Source organism: Anser cygnoides, chromosome 16 (genome assembly GCF_040182565.1).
Source record: "Anser cygnoides isolate HZ-2024a breed goose chromosome 16, Taihu_goose_T2T_genome, whole genome shotgun sequence".
In the NCBI taxonomy this organism is placed as follows: Eukaryota; Metazoa; Chordata; class Aves; order Anseriformes; family Anatidae; genus Anser; species Anser cygnoides.
In genome coordinates this window covers 2,370,891-2,388,889 of record NC_089888.1, presented here as the reverse complement: position 1 = coordinate 2,388,889, position 17,999 = coordinate 2,370,891, and the positions used below count along the sequence as shown (strand labels likewise).

General features: G+C 55.4%; 1 protein-coding gene and 1 long non-coding RNA gene across 3 annotated transcripts; one reads left to right on the top strand and one right to left on the bottom strand.

Moving 5' to 3' along the window:
- Positions 1-218: 218 nt before the first annotated feature.
- EEF1A2 (eukaryotic translation elongation factor 1 alpha 2) lies at positions 219-14,785 on the bottom strand. 2 transcript variants are annotated; one of them, XM_066978289.1, is made up of 8 exons: positions 14,615-14,785; positions 12,562-12,775; positions 8,643-8,822; positions 7,475-7,771; positions 3,678-3,828; positions 2,067-2,323; positions 1,251-1,485; positions 219-566 (listed from the first exon to the last, which is right to left on the bottom strand). In XM_066978289.1, the coding sequence occupies exons 2-8, from the start codon at positions 12,703-12,705 to the stop codon at positions 439-441; spliced, it is 1,392 nt and encodes a 463-aa protein (XP_066834390.1). In that variant the 5' UTR covers positions 12,706-12,775; positions 14,615-14,785; the 3' UTR covers positions 219-438. The 2 variants fall into 2 exon arrangements, with proteins under 2 accessions (XP_066834390.1, XP_066834391.1); XM_066978290.1 differs by lacking the exon at positions 14,615-14,785 and adding an exon at positions 13,088-13,106.
- LOC125184092 (uncharacterized) lies at positions 13,420-17,267 on the top strand. The gene is made up of 3 exons (XR_007167396.2): positions 13,420-13,588; positions 15,692-15,826; positions 16,218-17,267. It is a non-coding gene; the product is annotated as an uncharacterized lncRNA (long non-coding RNA).
- The last annotated feature ends 732 nt before the right edge of the window (positions 17,268-17,999 follow it).

Here is a 17,999-nt window from a genome sequence, read left to right as displayed (position 1 = left end):
GTCCTCCAGCCACCCGTCCCAGCCCTGCCTGTGCCCATCACCAGCACCTGCCCTAAGCGGGACTCCACGAGCCCAGCAAACCAGCCCCTCTCAATGACACACACACACACAGAGCTCCACACCTTTGGGGTCAGTTGGTTTGTTTGGTGGTTTTTGTTTGTTTTTTTTTTTTTGGTTGGTTGGTTTTTTGTTTGTTTGCTTGTTTGTTTTCCACTGTGGATGTTGTACCAGTTTTATTGGTAAAATTAACATGAAGCCTCACAAACGCTGGAACATGCTTTTCCTTTTAAAGAATTTCCACTGGACCTTAATGGTGAGCATCCAGTCGTTGACATATAAACTCTTACAAGCTGATGTGCACACATGCGCCCGGGGGAGACGGTGGCAGCGTCCTGGTGTCAGGGATGGTTTCTGCGCTATGCACTGGGAGCCCACGATTCATTTGCCAGCCTTCTGGGCCTTCTGGGCGGACTTGGTGACTTTGCCGGCCCCACCGCTCTTCTTCTCCACGTTCTTGATGACGCCCACGGCCACGGTCTGCCGCATGTCACGGACAGCGAAGCGGCCTGGGGGGAGAGGGGGGGGGACGTGAGCGACACGCGGCCGCGCCACCCCCCCAGGTGGGATGTGCACCCCTCGGAGCTGAGCCCACCTCGTGAATCCCTCATTACCACTGTCCTCGGAGAGGGAACCAGCCCTGAGCCACCAGCGCCTGTGCTGACCACCAAGGAGCACCGCCCTGGTGCCCTTCTCTGTTTAAATGACTATTTTTTAAGTAAATAAATAAATATTTATTAAATTTAAATCACAGCTGCTCTCTGCATTGCTAAACCAGATGTGCACCATCACCAAGGCAAGCACTATCCCTGCACTAAAAGGTGTCCTCTCCCTGTTTCTTCTCCCGACCAGTTTTCTTAGGGCAGAGACAAGGAAGCTGAGAAATGTTCCTGCACAGCCACTTTTGGGGTTCAATAATTTTGGAGGAAAAGCTCCACTATTCCCAGTGGGAAAACCCATCCCTGCATTTGATAACAGCTCATCAGAGAGTCTGTCCCAGCCCAGCTGCCCTAACCCCGTTTGTGCATCAGATTTTGCACGTGGAGGAGCAATGAAATGCACTCAGCTCCCCCTGCCTCCCCAGTCTGACCAGCGGGGATACTGGGAGAGGCTCAGCATGGCCAGAGCGAGGTCAGCACCCATGCAGCCTCCACGCTCCTCCACGGGAGACCACGAAGGAGCCGTTCCCTTACCGAGGGGTGGGTACTGGGAGAAGCTCTCCACACACATCGGCTTGCCAGGAATCATCTCCACGATGGCCGCATCGCCCGATTTCAGGGACTTGGGGTTGTCCTCCAGCTTCTTGCCGGAGCGCCGGTCGATCTTCTCCTTCAGCTCGGCGAACTTGCAGGCGATGTGTGCGGTGTGGCAGTCGATGACGGGCGAGTAGCCAGCGCTGATCTGCCCGGGGTGGTTCAGGATGATCACCTGGGGGACACAGCAACGTCAGGGCCACCGCCCAAAGGGACTTTGTCTACAGGGTCTTGCACAGCTCAGGACCAGCAGGGTGGGGAAATCAATGCTCTCTCATGCCACACACAGAGAAAAGCTAACTGGTTTAATGGCAGAACCCTCTCTTTGTTTACAATGCCATTTAAACTATCATTTATTTATTCAGTGGGCAGAAGTACGTGGGTGCAGGTACCCAGTTGCTGAAGGTTACCAAGTCCTGCTCTACCCCAGAGCCCGGTGAATTTTGGAAAGGAAGGAGCCCTGTTCACATGCAGTGGTGTGCAGATTGCAAACCCGAGTCCTAAACCCTGGGCAAGCTGCCACGCACATCTAAAACATTCAGCTTTGCCTGGCAGATACGCTGCTCCCCAGCACGTTATCCCCTCCAGCTCAGCCGTGTGAGGTGGCCAGGGTCCTCTCGTGGGAATGGAGTAGAGTAGGGTAGAGTAGAGTAGGGTAGGGTAGAGTAGGGTAGGGTAGAGTAGGGTAGGGTAGAGTAGGGTAGGGTAGAGTAGGGTAGGGTAGAACAGAACAGAATTCAACCCTACGCAGCTGACCTGAGACGTGAACTGTGCCGCCTCCTGCGGCGGGTCCGACTTGCTGTCCCCGCAGACGTTCCCGCGGCGGATGTCCTTGACGGAGACGTTCTTCACGTTGAAGCCGACGTTGTCCCCAGGCAGGGCCTCGCTCAGCGCCTCGTGGTGCATCTCCACCGACTTCACCTCGGTGGTGATGTTCACGGGAGCGAAGGTGACCACCATGCCGGGCCGCAGGATGCCAGTCTCCACTCGGCCCACAGGGACCGTGCCGATCCCTGTGGGGCAAGGATAGAGCAGAATAAAATGTAACCTGCTTGGCACATCCCTGGGCAGCATGGCCAGAGCCTGGCTGCCATAAAAACAAGGTATCTCCAGTGGTTTTCACCAAAGACTATGTTTGTCTCTTGCCAAACCAAAAAACAGTTATTAGTCGCAAGATCAGCATCAGGTTCTTCAAAACTACCATGAACCAGCCCTTCCTACCCAATGTTTTGTAAAAAAGGGCTCGCACATGGCTAGGAGGCTCTGAGCAACCCATGCATGCTGAAAACTCCTCCTTTGCAGCAGCTGTGGCCCTCCTGTGCAGAGGACCAGGCACATCACACACAGCATGTGTGCCACAGCACAGCCCTGCTGGCCACACCGTCCCAGCTGTAAGGAACGAGGGTGGCTAATTAAATGAACGGGACCTTTGGAACTTTGCAACATTGGGAGAATTTGGAAAAACTCACCTCTGGAGTCAAGTGAAGAAGGACTGGGAGAAGCAACCTTGAAAAGCAGCTGGGGAGGCTGGTGGGACCCATCCGGTCCCCCCACACCAGCCCTATTGCCTCCGCCTCCCCCAGTCCCAAAGTGTCTCTGCTCCCTAAGGACCTGCCTAACCCCACGGCAGAACCCTACCTGCCTTTCCCCAGCTGAGCTAGGGGAGGACACAGAGCTGCCCACCACCCCTCACCTTTAAAATGCCCAAGACCACGGGGGCAACATTCGACCCGCCTGGTTCCTGCAGCACACCTGCCCTTGGAAAAATGTGGAGAAGAGCTGGAAATGGCCATGTTTGCCTGGCCTAGCAGCCATCAGCGGGACTGCCCAGTGGTGCCAGCAGGTCAGCGAGCCCAGGGGACATTTATAGCTCGGAGAAGTGTCTCCCTACATGGCTGGTGCCACGGCGCAGCTGGGCAGGCGGAGGTGCCGGTGACAGACACCGGCATTTGGGAGGCACGCGCAGCGGCTTCACCGGTGGCCCTCCCCGCTGGCCTCGTCCCTCAGCCGGGCCCCAGGGCTTTTTTTGCTGCTTGGCCTCATTCCTGGCAGGTCTCCACCTCGCCTCGCCAGCCGTGACCTCTGGGACACCCAAATTTGCAGCCGTTTTGGCATCGGGTGTTCCCTGGGGTGAGACCACAAAGCCGCTGCCCCTCTGTGCTGCCTGGGCACCTTTGGGCACGTCCACCTCCAACCCAAATCTCAAATGGGGTCTTTGCCCTGCAGCCACCACCCTTCTCCTCTGTCTTATCTGAAGTTCCAGGACTCCATCCCCTCCAGTTTCCCAACACCTGGAAACATCGTTCCCAAATTCCTGTGGAAGGAAGGCTGGGGTTAAAGAGGGATGCTGGTGGGGCTGCTGCTCACCTCCGATCTTGTAGACGTCCTGCAGGGGCAGGCGCAGGGGCTTGTCTGTGGGGCGGGTCGGGGGCAGGATGGTGTCCAGGGCCTCCAAGAGGGACACCCCGCTCGCGTTGCCTTCCTTGCGCTCCACCTTCCAGCCTTTGAACCAAGGCATCTGGAAACAGAGCAGCAACAGCATGCAGTGAATGTGCCCATCCCCAACAACCCGTGATGATCCCACTGAGGTGTCCCACCAGGACACAGTCCAGATGTGTCCTGGCTTTATTTGGGGCTGGGGTGCTCGTTCCAATCCCCCATCCCTGCAGGTTCATCTGCACACCTTGCTCCACCTCCACCCACCTTCTCCCCTCTCTCCGAGAAACGAGCAAGACGTCCATGAGCAGAAGAAAAAGGGTGGAAACGGTTAAATCCAGCAAACCTGCAGCCCCCACTCCTAACCCACGGATGCTGCCTCCCCACACCATCCTTCACCCGGTGCAAAGCGCCCGGCCTTCAGGCTGGGAACTGAATTTCTTCAAGGCTGATGAGGGGCAGGATTGTTTTTCATAAATAGTTCTGCCCTACATTGGATCCTTGAAGCTAAAACTGGCTGGAAAAAAAAAAAAAAAAAAAAAAGAACGGAGATGTAATGCAATGTGCTCAGCAGAGGGCACGGTTTGATGCAGGGAACCGCGGTGCTTTCCTGGAGTGACGCTGCACATCTGAAAGGTGCAGCCATGCCTGGGCTTGCAGCAAGCTAGAATCTGGTGCTGGATCTGAAACCACCCTGAGACACCAGAGATCAGAGTCCTGCAAGGCCACTGCCCCTTCCTCCACCGAGAGGGGCTTACACGGTATTTCTCCACGTGGATTTAAAACGCTGCCTGCGTTATGGACGGGGCTTTTCCCTTAGGCACCATCACCAGCGGGAAGTGGCACGGGACCGGGGGTGCAGTGGGTCCCCCGAAGCACCCCCCTGTTTTGCATCCATCCTGCGCTGACTCAGAGCTTCCCTGCCACCGGCTGCCACGTGGCCCAAAATGCCAGCAGGCGCCCGTGGGAGCAGCTGTCCCTGCAGCCACCTGCCTGCAGCCCTGCCGGGGGGGGCACGGCCACCCCTGTGCCCCCTGCGCCCCATCCCCTGCCCGCCTCGGGGACAGGGAGGACCGGCAGCCTCTGCCCCGTGGCACCTGGCTGTGGGAGCCGTCCCTTCTCCTTTCCATGCATTATCCTGAGAATATCTGACCTCCCAAGAACATCTGACGTCCCGGGAATATCTGATGTCCTGAGAGCCGGCTAAGGCAGCACTTGGACACACCCCAGGGGAAAACCCATCTGCAAAACCTCGGTGTGGCCCGAGGATGAGGAGCATCTACCAAAATAGGACCGTGCTGTCTTCTAGGGCTGCCCAAGTTAAACATCATTCATGTACCCCCATACCTACTTCCCAAGAGCTGTTCCTACTCCACCACTCCGTGGCAGGGGAGTCCGACCTAACCCAGCCAGAAAGGGTAAATGTTAGCCCTGTGCTGACAGCCCCGGGTGCTGCAAGCTCAAGCTGCCCTAATTAATGCTGAGCTCTTACTCCTGCTGCTCCCCAAATTCGTTTCACAAAGCAGTCACGTTTCTCTGATTTTAACCCCCCTGCCACCCCCTGAGCACCCTGCGCGTCCCTACCTCGCCGCTGCAGCCACGGGGCCACCACGCTCCTGGCACCGCAGGCGGGGTGCCCTCGGCTGCAGCATCCCCCGGAGGGAGAGCCTCCCAAACCCACCCCGAGTGGCCCAGTTCTGTCAGCTGCAGCAGCGGAAAGCTGGCCGGATGCAAAAACCCCGCTTGCCAAAAAAGCTTGTAAATGTCAAACTTGGATGCGAGCGCAGCCCAGCTGTCGTTTGGCCTTGGGGCGCTGCGCATCGGGGCCACGGGCTGCAGCCCCCCATGCGGGGCTGGCTCCGGCCCCAAATCCCTGCACCCTGGTGGGCTGGGGCTGCTGCAGCCACCCCACTAATCCTGGCTCCCTGCTGAGTCCCCTGGTGGGCAGACACGTCACTCGACTGCCTTGTGCTTCGGTGAAACCCAGCCAGAAGCATGCGAGTGAGAAAAATCAGAGATTTTTCAGGCAAGAAACGGGAAGGGAGAGATCCGAGCCTGCACTTCCCTAGAAGCAGTGGGGAGGGGGTCTAGGTCCCCAGCTCTGTCCCCGCAGAAGTGGGAGGGGGACCCCTGGGGACCACAGCGTGGGACGTCCCCGCATCCTTCCAGCAAAGCTCCTGCTGAGCACCCAGCCCCTGCAGCCTGCCCAGCCCTCCTTCCCTCCCGATGCCCCCACCTCCTCCTCTGCTGCTTATCCCAGCCCCTGCCCCGCCAGCCAGCACGTCACATTGAGATCATGCCCCGAGACCCGTCTGGAAGAATGGGGCCAGCGGGGCCCATCCTGCTCCATGCCCGCCCTCTGCAGCCTATTAATAGGAGAATTGCTCAGGATCATCTTCCCGGCCCAGCAGCTGCTGACATTTGGAGCCCGATTCGGAGGCACCCAGCAACTGTGCGGCCACGTTTGGCATGGCTGCGGCTGACCTTATCCAAACCCTGTTCCTCAGGGGACAGGAATCTCCCCAACACCCCCAAAAATGCTCGTTCCAAGCCAGCCCCAAGATTCCTGGGAGCTGCCTTTCCTGCGCAAGGCCGTGAGCTAAAATTTGGGTCGCCGTGAGCTTGCATTGCAGCTCTCCTCTAGCTCAGGACCACAATGCCTGACCTCCCTCACACCCAGACATGCTGCTTCCCTCGCCATGGAGCTCTGACCCCTAGCCCACAAGTCCTAATGCCCCCTAAAGCATCAAATTTCCCTTTGGTTCCCCAGGGGATTGCTGGGGGTTTCTGCTCTGAGCGACTTGCTCAAGGTCATCAGAAACCAGTGGGAGAGCAGGGACCTTCCTCGGGCCAGAACTGCCTAGCCCCTAATTTCTTTAGAAAAATAAATCTGGGGTAGCTTTTTCTCCAAAAAAAAATGCCCAAGTAACAACTGCTGTTGGCAGCTTGTGTGCCAAGGAGCCCCCATCCCTCTCCAAGCTCTTCTTTCTCCCCTGCTCATAAAAAGTAATGGCAGGGGACCGCCCAAAGCACCCTGCTGTCGTGTCCCCACCATCCCCATCGCTGATGCATGCAGGAAGAGGCCATTTAAGAATCCACTGGCCAAAGAGCAACCCTAAATGGGTGCTCAAGGAAACCATGCTTTCCACGTGGGAAATCTGGTACTTTCCCAAGCAAAATTCATCTTAAGGAGCGGGGTCGCAGCACTAAAACATGGGGCACTGCTGCCACGGTGGCATACGACACTGATGGGAAAAGGCACCCGATATTCGGCACGGAGGAGCCCGGCTGTGCCGCGGGAGCTGTTCCAAGCTGGCGACCAGATCGTGCTGTTTGCCTGGGAAAACAATGCCCTAAAAACACACACGGTGTTCCTGCTGAGCGTGACAATCGCTGCGGACGGCTCTAACGTCACCGCGGGGCTGACGATGTGCAACCCTCAGCTGACATCCCAGAAGCACGGCCGTGCAGATCACCTCCTGGAGATGCTCGTGGGCAGTCATTAGGCCATCTGACCACGGCACAGCAACAAGCGTGGCCACGCACAGCGCCCATTCATCCCAGCTCAGCACCACCACAGCTACGTGACAAACACGTCTACGCTGGCACCGTGGGCCATTACGCACCACGGGGGCACGGAATGTGCCTGCGGTTTTCACAGCACCAAAGTCAGCTTCAGCCTGGGTGAGGGTGGGGGGAAAAAAATCCACCACGATGCGCGCACTTACATTGGGGGAGGGCTCCAGCATGTTGTCCCCGTGCCAGCCCGAGATGGGCACGAAGGGAACCGTGGCTGGGTTGTAGCCGATCTTCTTGATGTAGGCGCTGACCTCCTTGACGATCTCGTCGTAGCGCTTCTCGCTGTAGGGGGGCTCCGTGGAATCCATCTTGTTGATGCCGACGATGAGCTGCTTCACCCCCAGGGTGTAAGCCAGCAGGGCGTGCTCGCGGGTCTGCCCGTTTTTGGAGATGCCGGCCTCAAACTCGCCGACGCCAGCAGCAACGATCAGCACGGCACAGTCAGCCTGGGAGGAGAGAGCTCGTGATCTGCTCCTGTCCCCAGAGAGCTGCTCCGGAGAGCTCTGAGTACGCCCCAGATGGATGTGGGATAAAAGCACGGCTTGGGCAGGCTCCCTGCCAGCTGCTACCCAAAACCCCACTGATCTACCTCGAACCTGACCTGCGTTATTTTACGCTTGCCAACCACGTGTGGTTTTGCAACCTGTGTTGGAAATCAGGGTGGGTTCTTTAGGCTGTGTGAGTCCAAGCAGAACCTCATCTCATCCACCCAGGGATGTAGAGCCTAAAATCCCACTGAAGTCTTTCCAGTAGTGTCCCTGGGTGAGGGCCGGGAGCGGCACTGGGAGGCAGGAATGCCCCGCAGTGCAGTGAGGGGACGCTGCCCTGCCCTGGGAGGATCAACCGTAGAGTATGGCCATGTGGTTTATGGAAAAAAGACAGCTGTTTTGAGGAAAAGGAAAGAGAAAAAACCTGCAGAGTCTCGTTGGGCCAATAGAAGCTAAGGGACTACATAACCTTTCTTGTATATCTGAGTTGTGTGAGGCTAAAATAATATGGCAGACACCCTCTCATAACAGCCTGTAGCTCAGAGAGGTCACATTCACCACCAACTCATCCAAGTAGGGTAAATGGTGTGGATTAACCATCCTTTGTGCTGAGGAGGTCCTTTCCCTGGACATCCAGGAGGTGCAGGATCACAGCAAGGTCCCCAAGTGTCACCTGGCTTCTAGCATAGACCCTGCTCAACACCTCTGGCTGACTGCTCGCCCAAATACCCTCCTCCAGAAGGGCTCCAGCAGCACCTACGTGACCCCAGGCTCATTGGAGAGCCCCAGCCTCCCCCTCTTCCAGTAGCTCGTGGCCACCGTTTCTCACCTGGGAGGTCCCGGTGATCATGTTCTTGATGAAGTCCCTGTGGCCGGGCGCGTCGATGATGGTGATGTAGTACTTGGTGGTCTCGAACTTCCACAGCGAGATATCGATGGTGATGCCACGCTCACGCTCGGCCTTCAGCTTGTCCAGCACCCAGGCGTATTTGAAGGACCCCTTCCCCATCTGGCCAACACAAAGGCAAGGTTGGTGAGAAATGCAAGCCCAGGGCAATGCAAGCACCAGGACCCATCCCAGCTCCCATAGCCTCAAAGGCCGAGGGTCCCGCTGCAAACATTGAGGGCAAAACCCTCTAAATTCAATGGCTGCTCTGATCTGTTTACTAATAAATACAGGTGAAAGCAGATATTGTTCTCAACGCGTTCTTTAATGGGATAGAGAAGACGTTGGAAGAGCTGTGACATGGGTTTGTGGTGGGACCAGATGAGGAGGAGCTGGAGCCTCCTCAAGGTCTCCTCCATGAAATGTCAGGGCCCTGCATGGCTGCTGTGAAATCATCCTGGTACGGAATTACCCAGCAGTGCTGGAAGGCTTCTTATTGTTGTATTTTAATCTATTATCCCAACCTGTGAGACATCTGCTCAGAGGGAAAGGGCACGACTAAGCGAGGGAGCCCCTAAGTGACAGGGGTGCAGCAGGGGAACGGGTTAAAAGAAAATGAAATGCAAAGACTGTTGCTAGGAGCTGAAGAGAAATGTGATTGATTTTTGCCACAGAGTGTGTGAATTCGCACGGAAAGCTACTGCGAGCTGCAGTCAGACCAACTGTCATTGCCAAATGGCCAAAATCACAGCCAACGTTGTAGCGCAGAAAATCATGCTGGGCGAGATTAGCCACAAAAAAAAAATCTCTGTCCTGTGATAAAGCACACGTCTTGGTAAAACCACAACGTCGTTTCTGAACCGGCTTCTCCTGTGGTTCAGTGTCCCTCGACATCGTGCCATGGGGGAGGGCCGGACATCCCCAGCTCTGAGCTGGGGTCCTGCTCACAGGGGGGGAGGACGAGCTCCCCCCTGGCCATGCCGTGCTCCGGGGCAGCCCAGAGGGACGGTTAATGGGCATCGATCTTCAGGTCTGGGGCTGAGATGGGAGTTTTCTAAGATGGCAAACAGAATTCAGCTAGAGAAATAGGTCACCTGCTGCTGATGTAATGTGCTGTAACCGCTGCGCAAGGACAGAGATGTTACAGCACGCTCCCCCTTCACCCAGAGCCGCGCGTTCTCTGTAGCAGGGATTTCTTCTGGAGCATCAATGCATAAAATTCCTAACGGGCCATTATAAATCACCGCTCCGGAGGGAAACGCATCCTGCCGGCACGCAGCTAACGCTCCGGTGCTGCTCCTCGCCGGGAAGGCTAAGGCAGCATCACACCTGGACGCACCCCACGCACAGCGGGGTGCTGGGCAGCGCTCTGCCCTGGTTCCTGGTACCTTGTGCAGCACGGGGAATTAACGGCGCCGGTCCCTTTACGTAACAGCCGAGTGCTGCGATGACTTTGCAGCTCGCTCGGGAGGATTACAGGCAAAATCCTAAAGCCTGGGCAAGCCTCCCCCCTCCTTGGGGGGGAACGGCGGGTGAGAGGGCGATGCCGCAGCCCCAACCCAGAGCTCTCACGCCTGCAGGAGGGGCGGTCGGGGAGGGGGTGGAACAATCCAGAATCACGTCTCTGCTCCTGAGCATCTCCTATAGCAAGGGGGGCAGAGCAGGAGCCGGGAGGTTAACCCTTTGCAGCACGCGCATCCACTCCCTCCCTTGCTGGGGGAGATGAAAGGCATCATTCGAGCGTGATCGCTTCTTGCCCAAGCTGAGGAGGGGGGCTAAGGAAAACGAATTCGTTTTGTGCAATGCATTAATAACGGGGAGTGCTCAGGCGGGAGCTAAATGAGCAGACCCCACGGCCTTTCAGCAATCAGCAGCCTTTTCACTGATGGGCGGGGAAACTGAGGCACGGAGCATGCCCCAGGGTGCAGCAGGTTGTGGGGGCACCCAGCTGCCCCGCACCCCGGCTCCTGCAAAACAGGATTCCCGTGCAGGAATCGCAGGCATCCGCACCCACAAAAAGCTGTCTATATTCTGCAAACGCACCAAGAGACGTAACGTGAAGACAAATGAGATCCTTTATTTAGCAAACAGCTTCCCTCCTTTCACGGGGTATATTCAGTTACCCAGGGCTGTTGTTGAAAAAACACAGTATTATCTAGCTTTGCACAATACCTTCACTGTTCAGTGCCAGAAACTGCCTGATTTTCCTTGATCAAACCCCAGCAGAGGGACAGCTTTCTATTTGGAGACCACAAATAATGAATTTTTTTTTTAAAGAACAGCTCTACTTTTAGAGATACTATTACCCCTGCCCTTGAAGTCAAAAGGAAAAAAAAAATCTTTTATTTTAGGGAAAAAAAAAAAAATCAGACCCTGTTTTTTTGATAGCTTTTTTGGGTGCACGCAGGCCTCCATTTCCTGCGAATGCCACCTAATGGAAGAAAACCCTTCCCCAGCCCTGCATCAGAAAATGGAGTCTGTAAGCTCAGTCAATAGGCTATTAATAGCAGCTTCCAGTCCCCGCATATTCTGGCAAGTCAGGGGAAGTGTCTGTTCAATTAAAATAGCCGCAATCATGTCTACAACAACCTCATCACGTCACACCTGAGCTGGAGGTAAAGGGGTGGAAATATACCGAGGCACATCAGCAATCCTTTGAAAATGGGGGAAAGAGAAATCATTTTGTGCTAAGGAAGAAGCTCTTCTCCGGAGGGCTGCAAAAAGGGGCTGACAATGAGGCAGGAAAATGGGTGGTTTAGCTCGGCTGCTACTGGCAAATTCCAAGGGTTGAGACAGACAGACAGCAAAACATTTTATCAGGAATGGCAGGTCTGAAAAGCTTTTTTTTTTTTCCTCCTTTTTTTTTTTTTTTCCCATTTTTTTTTTTTTTTAATATAGGATCTTGGCCAGAAAAAATGAAGGGATGTCTGCATTAAAGGTTCCCGGAACGATGACGACAAGACATCTTGTGAGAGACCAGATCTGCCCTAGCACCAGCACAGCCCGGCTTTCGCTGCCTCACCCACCTCTCTAGAATTTACCATCATTAATTTCCCGGAGTTTCCAATCCACAGCGTTTTCCTCTGTCTCCAAGATTATTTTTTCCTCCTTAATCTCTGCATTTGCCATGCCATACGTGTTGGGTGGTGCTTTACAGTGTAACAGCCTGATAAATGCATGCATTATATTGCTACAAATGCCTCCTTTAGACAAGTTAAACAAAAGAATTCAACTAAAATGCTTCTAATTCACGTAAGCTTTTCTATATTAAAGGCTACCAATCAAGACACACATCAGACACCATGCTAGAGAAGAATGGGAATGGGATTTTTTTTTTTTAAACAATCTGGATCAAACAGGGGGTCCAGCTGGTGCTGCGTGCTCCAGCAGGCACTGGAAGGAGATTTTCCTTTGGTTTTTCCTCCTCGTGCACAAAATTTAGAGGGGATTTCATGCCCTGAAGCACTAGGGTTTGTGGCTCTCCCAGAACCCTCGCAATTGCTGCCGGAATTAGGAATTGCAATCCCTAATCCACCCTCCAAATCTCGCCAAGCCCCTTCAGGAGCACCTTGCAGCAGGGAGACCACCAGGTGGTGGTGGGCTCAGCTCCAGCGAGGAGGGGGGGCGAGCACCCAAATGGCCCATTTTTACCGAGGCTGGAGGAGCCAGGGGAGTTGGGGAGACAGAGGGGGAAAAATGTGATGGGAACAAAGGGAGAAAGAGAAGGTACGAGAAGGGCAGCCCCAGGAGAAGGGGAGCATCGCCCCTGGGATATTTGCGGGGCATCGGCGCGGAGCTGGGGGGGTCTCGGCACCCCTGGGGGTGGGGAGGGGGCGCACGGGGGTGGGGACGGGCTCCTCACCTCGGCAGCCTCCTTCTCAAATTTCTCGATGGTCCTTTTGTCAATGCCCCCGCATTTGTAGATGAGGTGCCCGGTGGTGGTGGATTTCCCAGAGTCCACATGCCCAATGACGACGATGTTGATGTGCGTCTTCTCCTTCCCCATGCTGGCGGGCTACGCGTGGCGGGCGGGCGGCGGGGGGGGCTGTGGGGGCGCAGCTGCGTTTTTGGGGAGGCTGCAGGGGGGGAAAAGGCAGGCGTCAGCAGAGCCCCCCTTGCCTTCCGCAGCATCCCCAGCCCCGCCGGGGGCAGGCTCTCCTCCCCTCGCCCCGCTGGACCACGCGCCCCAACCCGGCCGGGGGGGTGCCTGGCTTCGTCTGGCGGCTCTGTCCGTGCTGGGACGGATCCAAGCCGCCCCCGGAGGAGGCTGGCCGGGCTATTTCTGGCCACCACGTCCAGCCTCCGACCCTCAGCAAGACGCCACGGTTTCGGCGTCTGCCCTCCACCGCCCTCCCGGAGACCCCCCCCGGTTCCCAGGGCTGCGTCACCGGTGCCTCGAAGGTGCCCTTCCCACGGGGAAAATCCTCCCCGCGTGGCTCTCCCCCTTCCGCTGCTGCCTTCTAGGTCTTTCCAAGCCCCAGGGCATCTCCTCCGTTTCGTGGGCGTCCTGGGAGGAGCCGTGGGCGCCCGTCCCTGCCGGGTGCCTTCGCCTCCCCCCCTCCAACCCCGAAAGCCACGCGCGGTTCGGGTGACAACACGGTGCCCGCGAAGCGGGGCGGACAAAAATAGCCCCCGTCCGCGGCATAGCGGGGCGGGGGCAACAAGGATTGCACCCCGGCGGGGGATTTGGTTAAATTCTGCTGCCCTGAATCTGGGTAAAACGGAGGGAGGAGGCTCGAAATGAAAATCGATAGAGCCGGGGAGCTGTTCTGGCATCTCCCGGGGTTACCATGGCGCCGCAGCGCTGCCCAAGCCCTGCACAATTAGGAGCTTTCCTTTGACGTCTAATAAAATCCAATTTTAGGAATCTGCCCGTGGAAGCAAAGCAGGTCAGCGGCAGCTTGCTGCTCGCCCAGAGATTCACCCGTGCGGGGGGCCACGGCCCCGCCGCCCCCCCCAGCTCTCCCTCCCCTGCCCTTGAGCAGCCCCAGCGCTGGATGCGGCCATTGCGCAGCTCCCCGCGGGCGCCCAGCGCCCGCTGAGCACCCTGCGGCACCCAGGGCTCAGGTCCGCTCAGGGAACGGGGCTTGATTTTTATTTTCTAATATATATATATATTTTAAATAGATATTTAATAGGTTTTTTATTCTTTATAGAATTATCTTTATAGATTTTTTTAATTAATTATAGAATTATTATCTTTATAGATTCTTTATTCTTTAAAGATTTTATTTTTTTTCTAGAGTTTTTATAAAGATTTTTATTTTTTCTAGATCGATAATATGGATTTTTTTCTAGATTTTCAATATATTTTTTTTCTGGATTCTTTAATATAGATTTTTTTTTTTCTAGATTTTTTTTCTAGATTTTTGGTGTAGATTTTTATTTTTTTCTGGATTTCTAATATAGATTTTTTTTTCTAGATTTTTAATATAGTTTTTTTTTTCTAGATTTTTTCCTGTATTTTCGGTATAGATTTTTTTTTTCTAGATTTTTATATATAGATTTTTTTTCCTAGATTTTTAATATAGATTTTTCTTCTAGATTTTTAATATAGATTTTTCTTCTAGATTTTTAATATAGATTCTTTAATATTTTTATACAGATTTTTTATTTTTTAACAATTTTTTTTTTTTAATACAGATTTTCTTGCTCTTTCTAGATTCTTTTTTTCCCCCCCGGGAGCCGAAGGCCTTGGGGGGGGGGGGGGGAGGATGCGGGCTACCTCCCATCTGCGGGATCAGGCACCTGCGGGTCTCAGCAGCGGCCCGGCCCCATCCCCTCCCTCCCTCGGGGGGTCCCCGCGGCACCCCGGGCGCACGCAGCGCTGCACCCCCACCCCCCCGCCCCGCAGCCCGGTCCCCCCCCGTTCTTACCGGGGTCGGGGGGGAGGGGGGGGGGCCCGGAGCTCTTACCGGAGCGGCGGTCGGGGCGGCAGAGGCTGCCAGCTTGGGCTCCGGCGGCTTTATCTCCCCGGGAGGGGCCCACCTATCGACGGCGGCAGCGCAATGCAGCGGCCCCCCCGCACTACGGCAATGCGGTACCGGGCGGGGGAGGAGGAGGAGGAGGAGGAGGAGGAGGAGGCGCGCCGGGGGGGAGGAGGAGGAGGAAGAGAAGGAGGAGGAGGAGGAGGAGGGGGGGAGAGAAGCGGGGTCTGGGAGGGAAGGAGGTGGAAGGGTGGGGGCTGGAGAATGGATGGGGGGAAGAGAGGGATGGGGAAATGGAGAGGTGGAGGAGAGGGAGACGGAGGGATGGGAAGATGGAGGGGTGGGAGGAAGGGAGGGATGGGGGAAATGGAGGAGAGGGAGACAGGGATGGGAAGATGGAGGGGTGGGAGGAAGAGAGGGATGGGGAAATGCAGGAGCAGGAGATGGAGGGACGGGAAGATGGAAGGGTGGAAGACGGGTAGGAGGGAGAAGGATGGGGTGGCAGGTAGAGGGGTGGGATGGGAGGAAGACGGAGGGATGAGAGGGGAGAGCTGGAGGGGTGGAAGATGAAGATGGGAGGTGGAGGGCTGGAGCAGGTGGAGGGGTGAGTGAGACGGAGGGAAGGGGGGAAGATGGAGGGATAGAGGGAGGTGGAAGGAAGGGCTTTTGGGAAGAGAGGGGAAATGAGGGAGCTCCTGATCCGGGGGAGTGGGGCAGATGGAGACCGAGTGGGGCTCGGACCCCCTGTGGCGGCCTGGGGGTGATTTTACGGGACTGGTGGGGGAGAGGAGCCCTCGCTGTGTCCCCTCGGGGCCAGCCGTGCCGGAGGGCTGACCCCGAGCGTGGGGTGGGCAGGGGTCCTGGCACGGGCACACGCGGGGCGGACACGGCCCTGGGCACAGCCCTGCAGGCACTGACCCACATTTCTGCCTCGGTGCAAACGCATTAGCCCAGGAGCAAACAGAGAAGCAAGGAACAAATAGAGCAAAATATGCCCCCGCGCTTGCAATATGTATTGCTCTTGCTAGAGAATCTGTGGCTTATGAACGTCGTTTCATTTAACAGGGGATGGGGCTCCAGCCCTAGGACGAGGAAACCATAAATAATCTCTTTCAGCGTTATCAGGACATTTTCTTTGTGTTAAAAAATATCACGTCGTGGTCAGAATATCTATACCTGTGTCGGCTGTGCAATTACAAGGTAATGCAAAATTTTCTGCGTCCCAAAGCCAAATACAGGTCAAAAGAATGCTAATTTTGAATTAAGCTATGTAATAGTCTAGACCAATTGCATGGCCTTGACCATCTTTCAGTGAATTTAACAGCTAAGTCAGGTACTGTTAGTTCATAGTCTCAGGGTTAAACACTTAAACATCGTGTAGATTAAAATGGTACTAACCTCTCATTAATGTTTAAAGGGAGACCTTCCTTTTTCTGAATGTTAGAGTTCACGGGTATTTTCTTAGAAACGTGACAGGGAGGATGTCTTTTATGCAGTGTTCCAGTGAGTGCCAGAAAAAGTAAAAAGAAGCTTTGAAAAGGAAGGCTTTAAACAGTATTTAAAGAAACTAATCCAGACCTTTTTGGGACAGGAGCGGTGGTGTTGCCTCAGGTCTGGATGCGCCGAGGACGGACACGGGTGGTAATGCACTGCAGGGATGAGCGTACAAGTCCCTTGTTCTTCCCTCCCACTTTTTAGTGCTTTGCCAAGAAATAATCTCCTCTTTTTACGCAAGGGCAGCCTTGCTGGCGACCACGCTGCCTGCACAGAAATGGGGCTGCCCGTAGCGGCAGCGCAGCGGAGCCTGACAGCCCGCCGGACTATAAATAGTAGGGGACGGGGAGAGGAGAGAGCTGCCAGACCTGGGTAATCGGGGCGAGGTTCAGCCACCTTACAGCCAGCCTCCGAGGGACTTAAAGCCACAGCTCGGGCCGGATCCTGCCGGAGAGCAGGGCTGCACCCAACGCCCGCCATCCCTGCGGGCACCACCATTGTCACACCTGAGTGGAAGTGCATCCCCGCAAGGTTGGACCAAAAAAAAAAAAAAAATAGTGCTCATCCGTCCTTTGATGTTCGGCTATTTGAAATAAAAGAGACCTGAGCAGGCAAAACCTGCGGTGGCTGGAAGTTTAGCGCCTTGCCTCCATCCATCCACCTTCAGATCCTGTCCCAGCTGAAACAATTCCCTAAATCCTATTTAGGATTGGATCTACCCTCCAGAAAATCCATCTCCAAATGATTTGGGATCATCTGAGATAACTGAGACCCCCCAAAAGGCCGTTCTCTCTGGGTACTGCTATGGGGTCTGGCAGGTGCTGTACCCCTTTTATAATTGCCTCCAGCCCCCCAAGCCCCGGGTTAGGATCTGACGCACTGAGCTCTGCAAAAAAAAAAAAAAAAATCCCATTTGCCCAGACATAAAATTTGAGATTTTTTTTTTTCCCAAAGAGGCCCCGCACGGTGTGAGAACGAATAATCCGCAGTGCCGGTAATTGGTATGGATCTGGGCTGCCTGCCTGGGTTTGCCTTGGCGCTGGGGGTGTTCCTTTCTAGCGGAGCTCCTGCGATTTGGGAGGCAGGGGCTGGGGCAGTGCCACCAGCAGCCACCAGGGCTGCCCACCCAGGCAAAGCACCCCCCAGGAGCCCAGCTGGTCACAGGAGCAGCAGAGGGGGCCCTGCTTTCCTCCTGCTTCCCCTGCAGAGCACTAGGGATATCCGGAGAGAACTGCGGGGCCTCGTGCTGTGCTCGTGCGAAGGCCATTGGAAAAGGTGCTCAGAGCGTGCAGGGGCAGCGGTTGTCCTCCAAAGGGCAGCTTTCTGGACAGGGTGAATGCCCTCAGGTTTCCTTCCTCCTGTGGTGGGGGTTTCAGCTCCTTCCACATCAGTTTTCGGGGCTTTGCGCCCAGGTGTTTCAGCGTTTACAGCTCACTGTGTGCTGGAGGTGGCCGGGCTCCAAGCACCGAGGCACTGGCCATCCTCTCACCTACACCCCACGCATCCCCTGGCAGTCCTGAGTACCTCCACAACAGCACACATAAATAACAAAATTCCCATTTATCAAACCCCATGCTGCAATGGGATGGGGTTCTGCACAGCATCTCCCAGTGGTTTCTGGAGCACATTTACACGGGGCTGGCTTTGGGGTCACCCTTTCTGAGCCCCCCCGTGACAGCCCATATCACACCCCATGGCACACACTGTGGCCGGCTCCATACCTTTGTGTAGGAGCACTCCAGGCACCAAACAGGAGAAAAAATCATGAAACCTTTCATGCAAGCAGGTTTCTCAGCTCATGCTCATGCTGCAGACCCAGAGAGGGGCAAAACAAAAAAAGACAGAAATATGGGGCAGAAAGACAAGGGAAGGAGGAGGC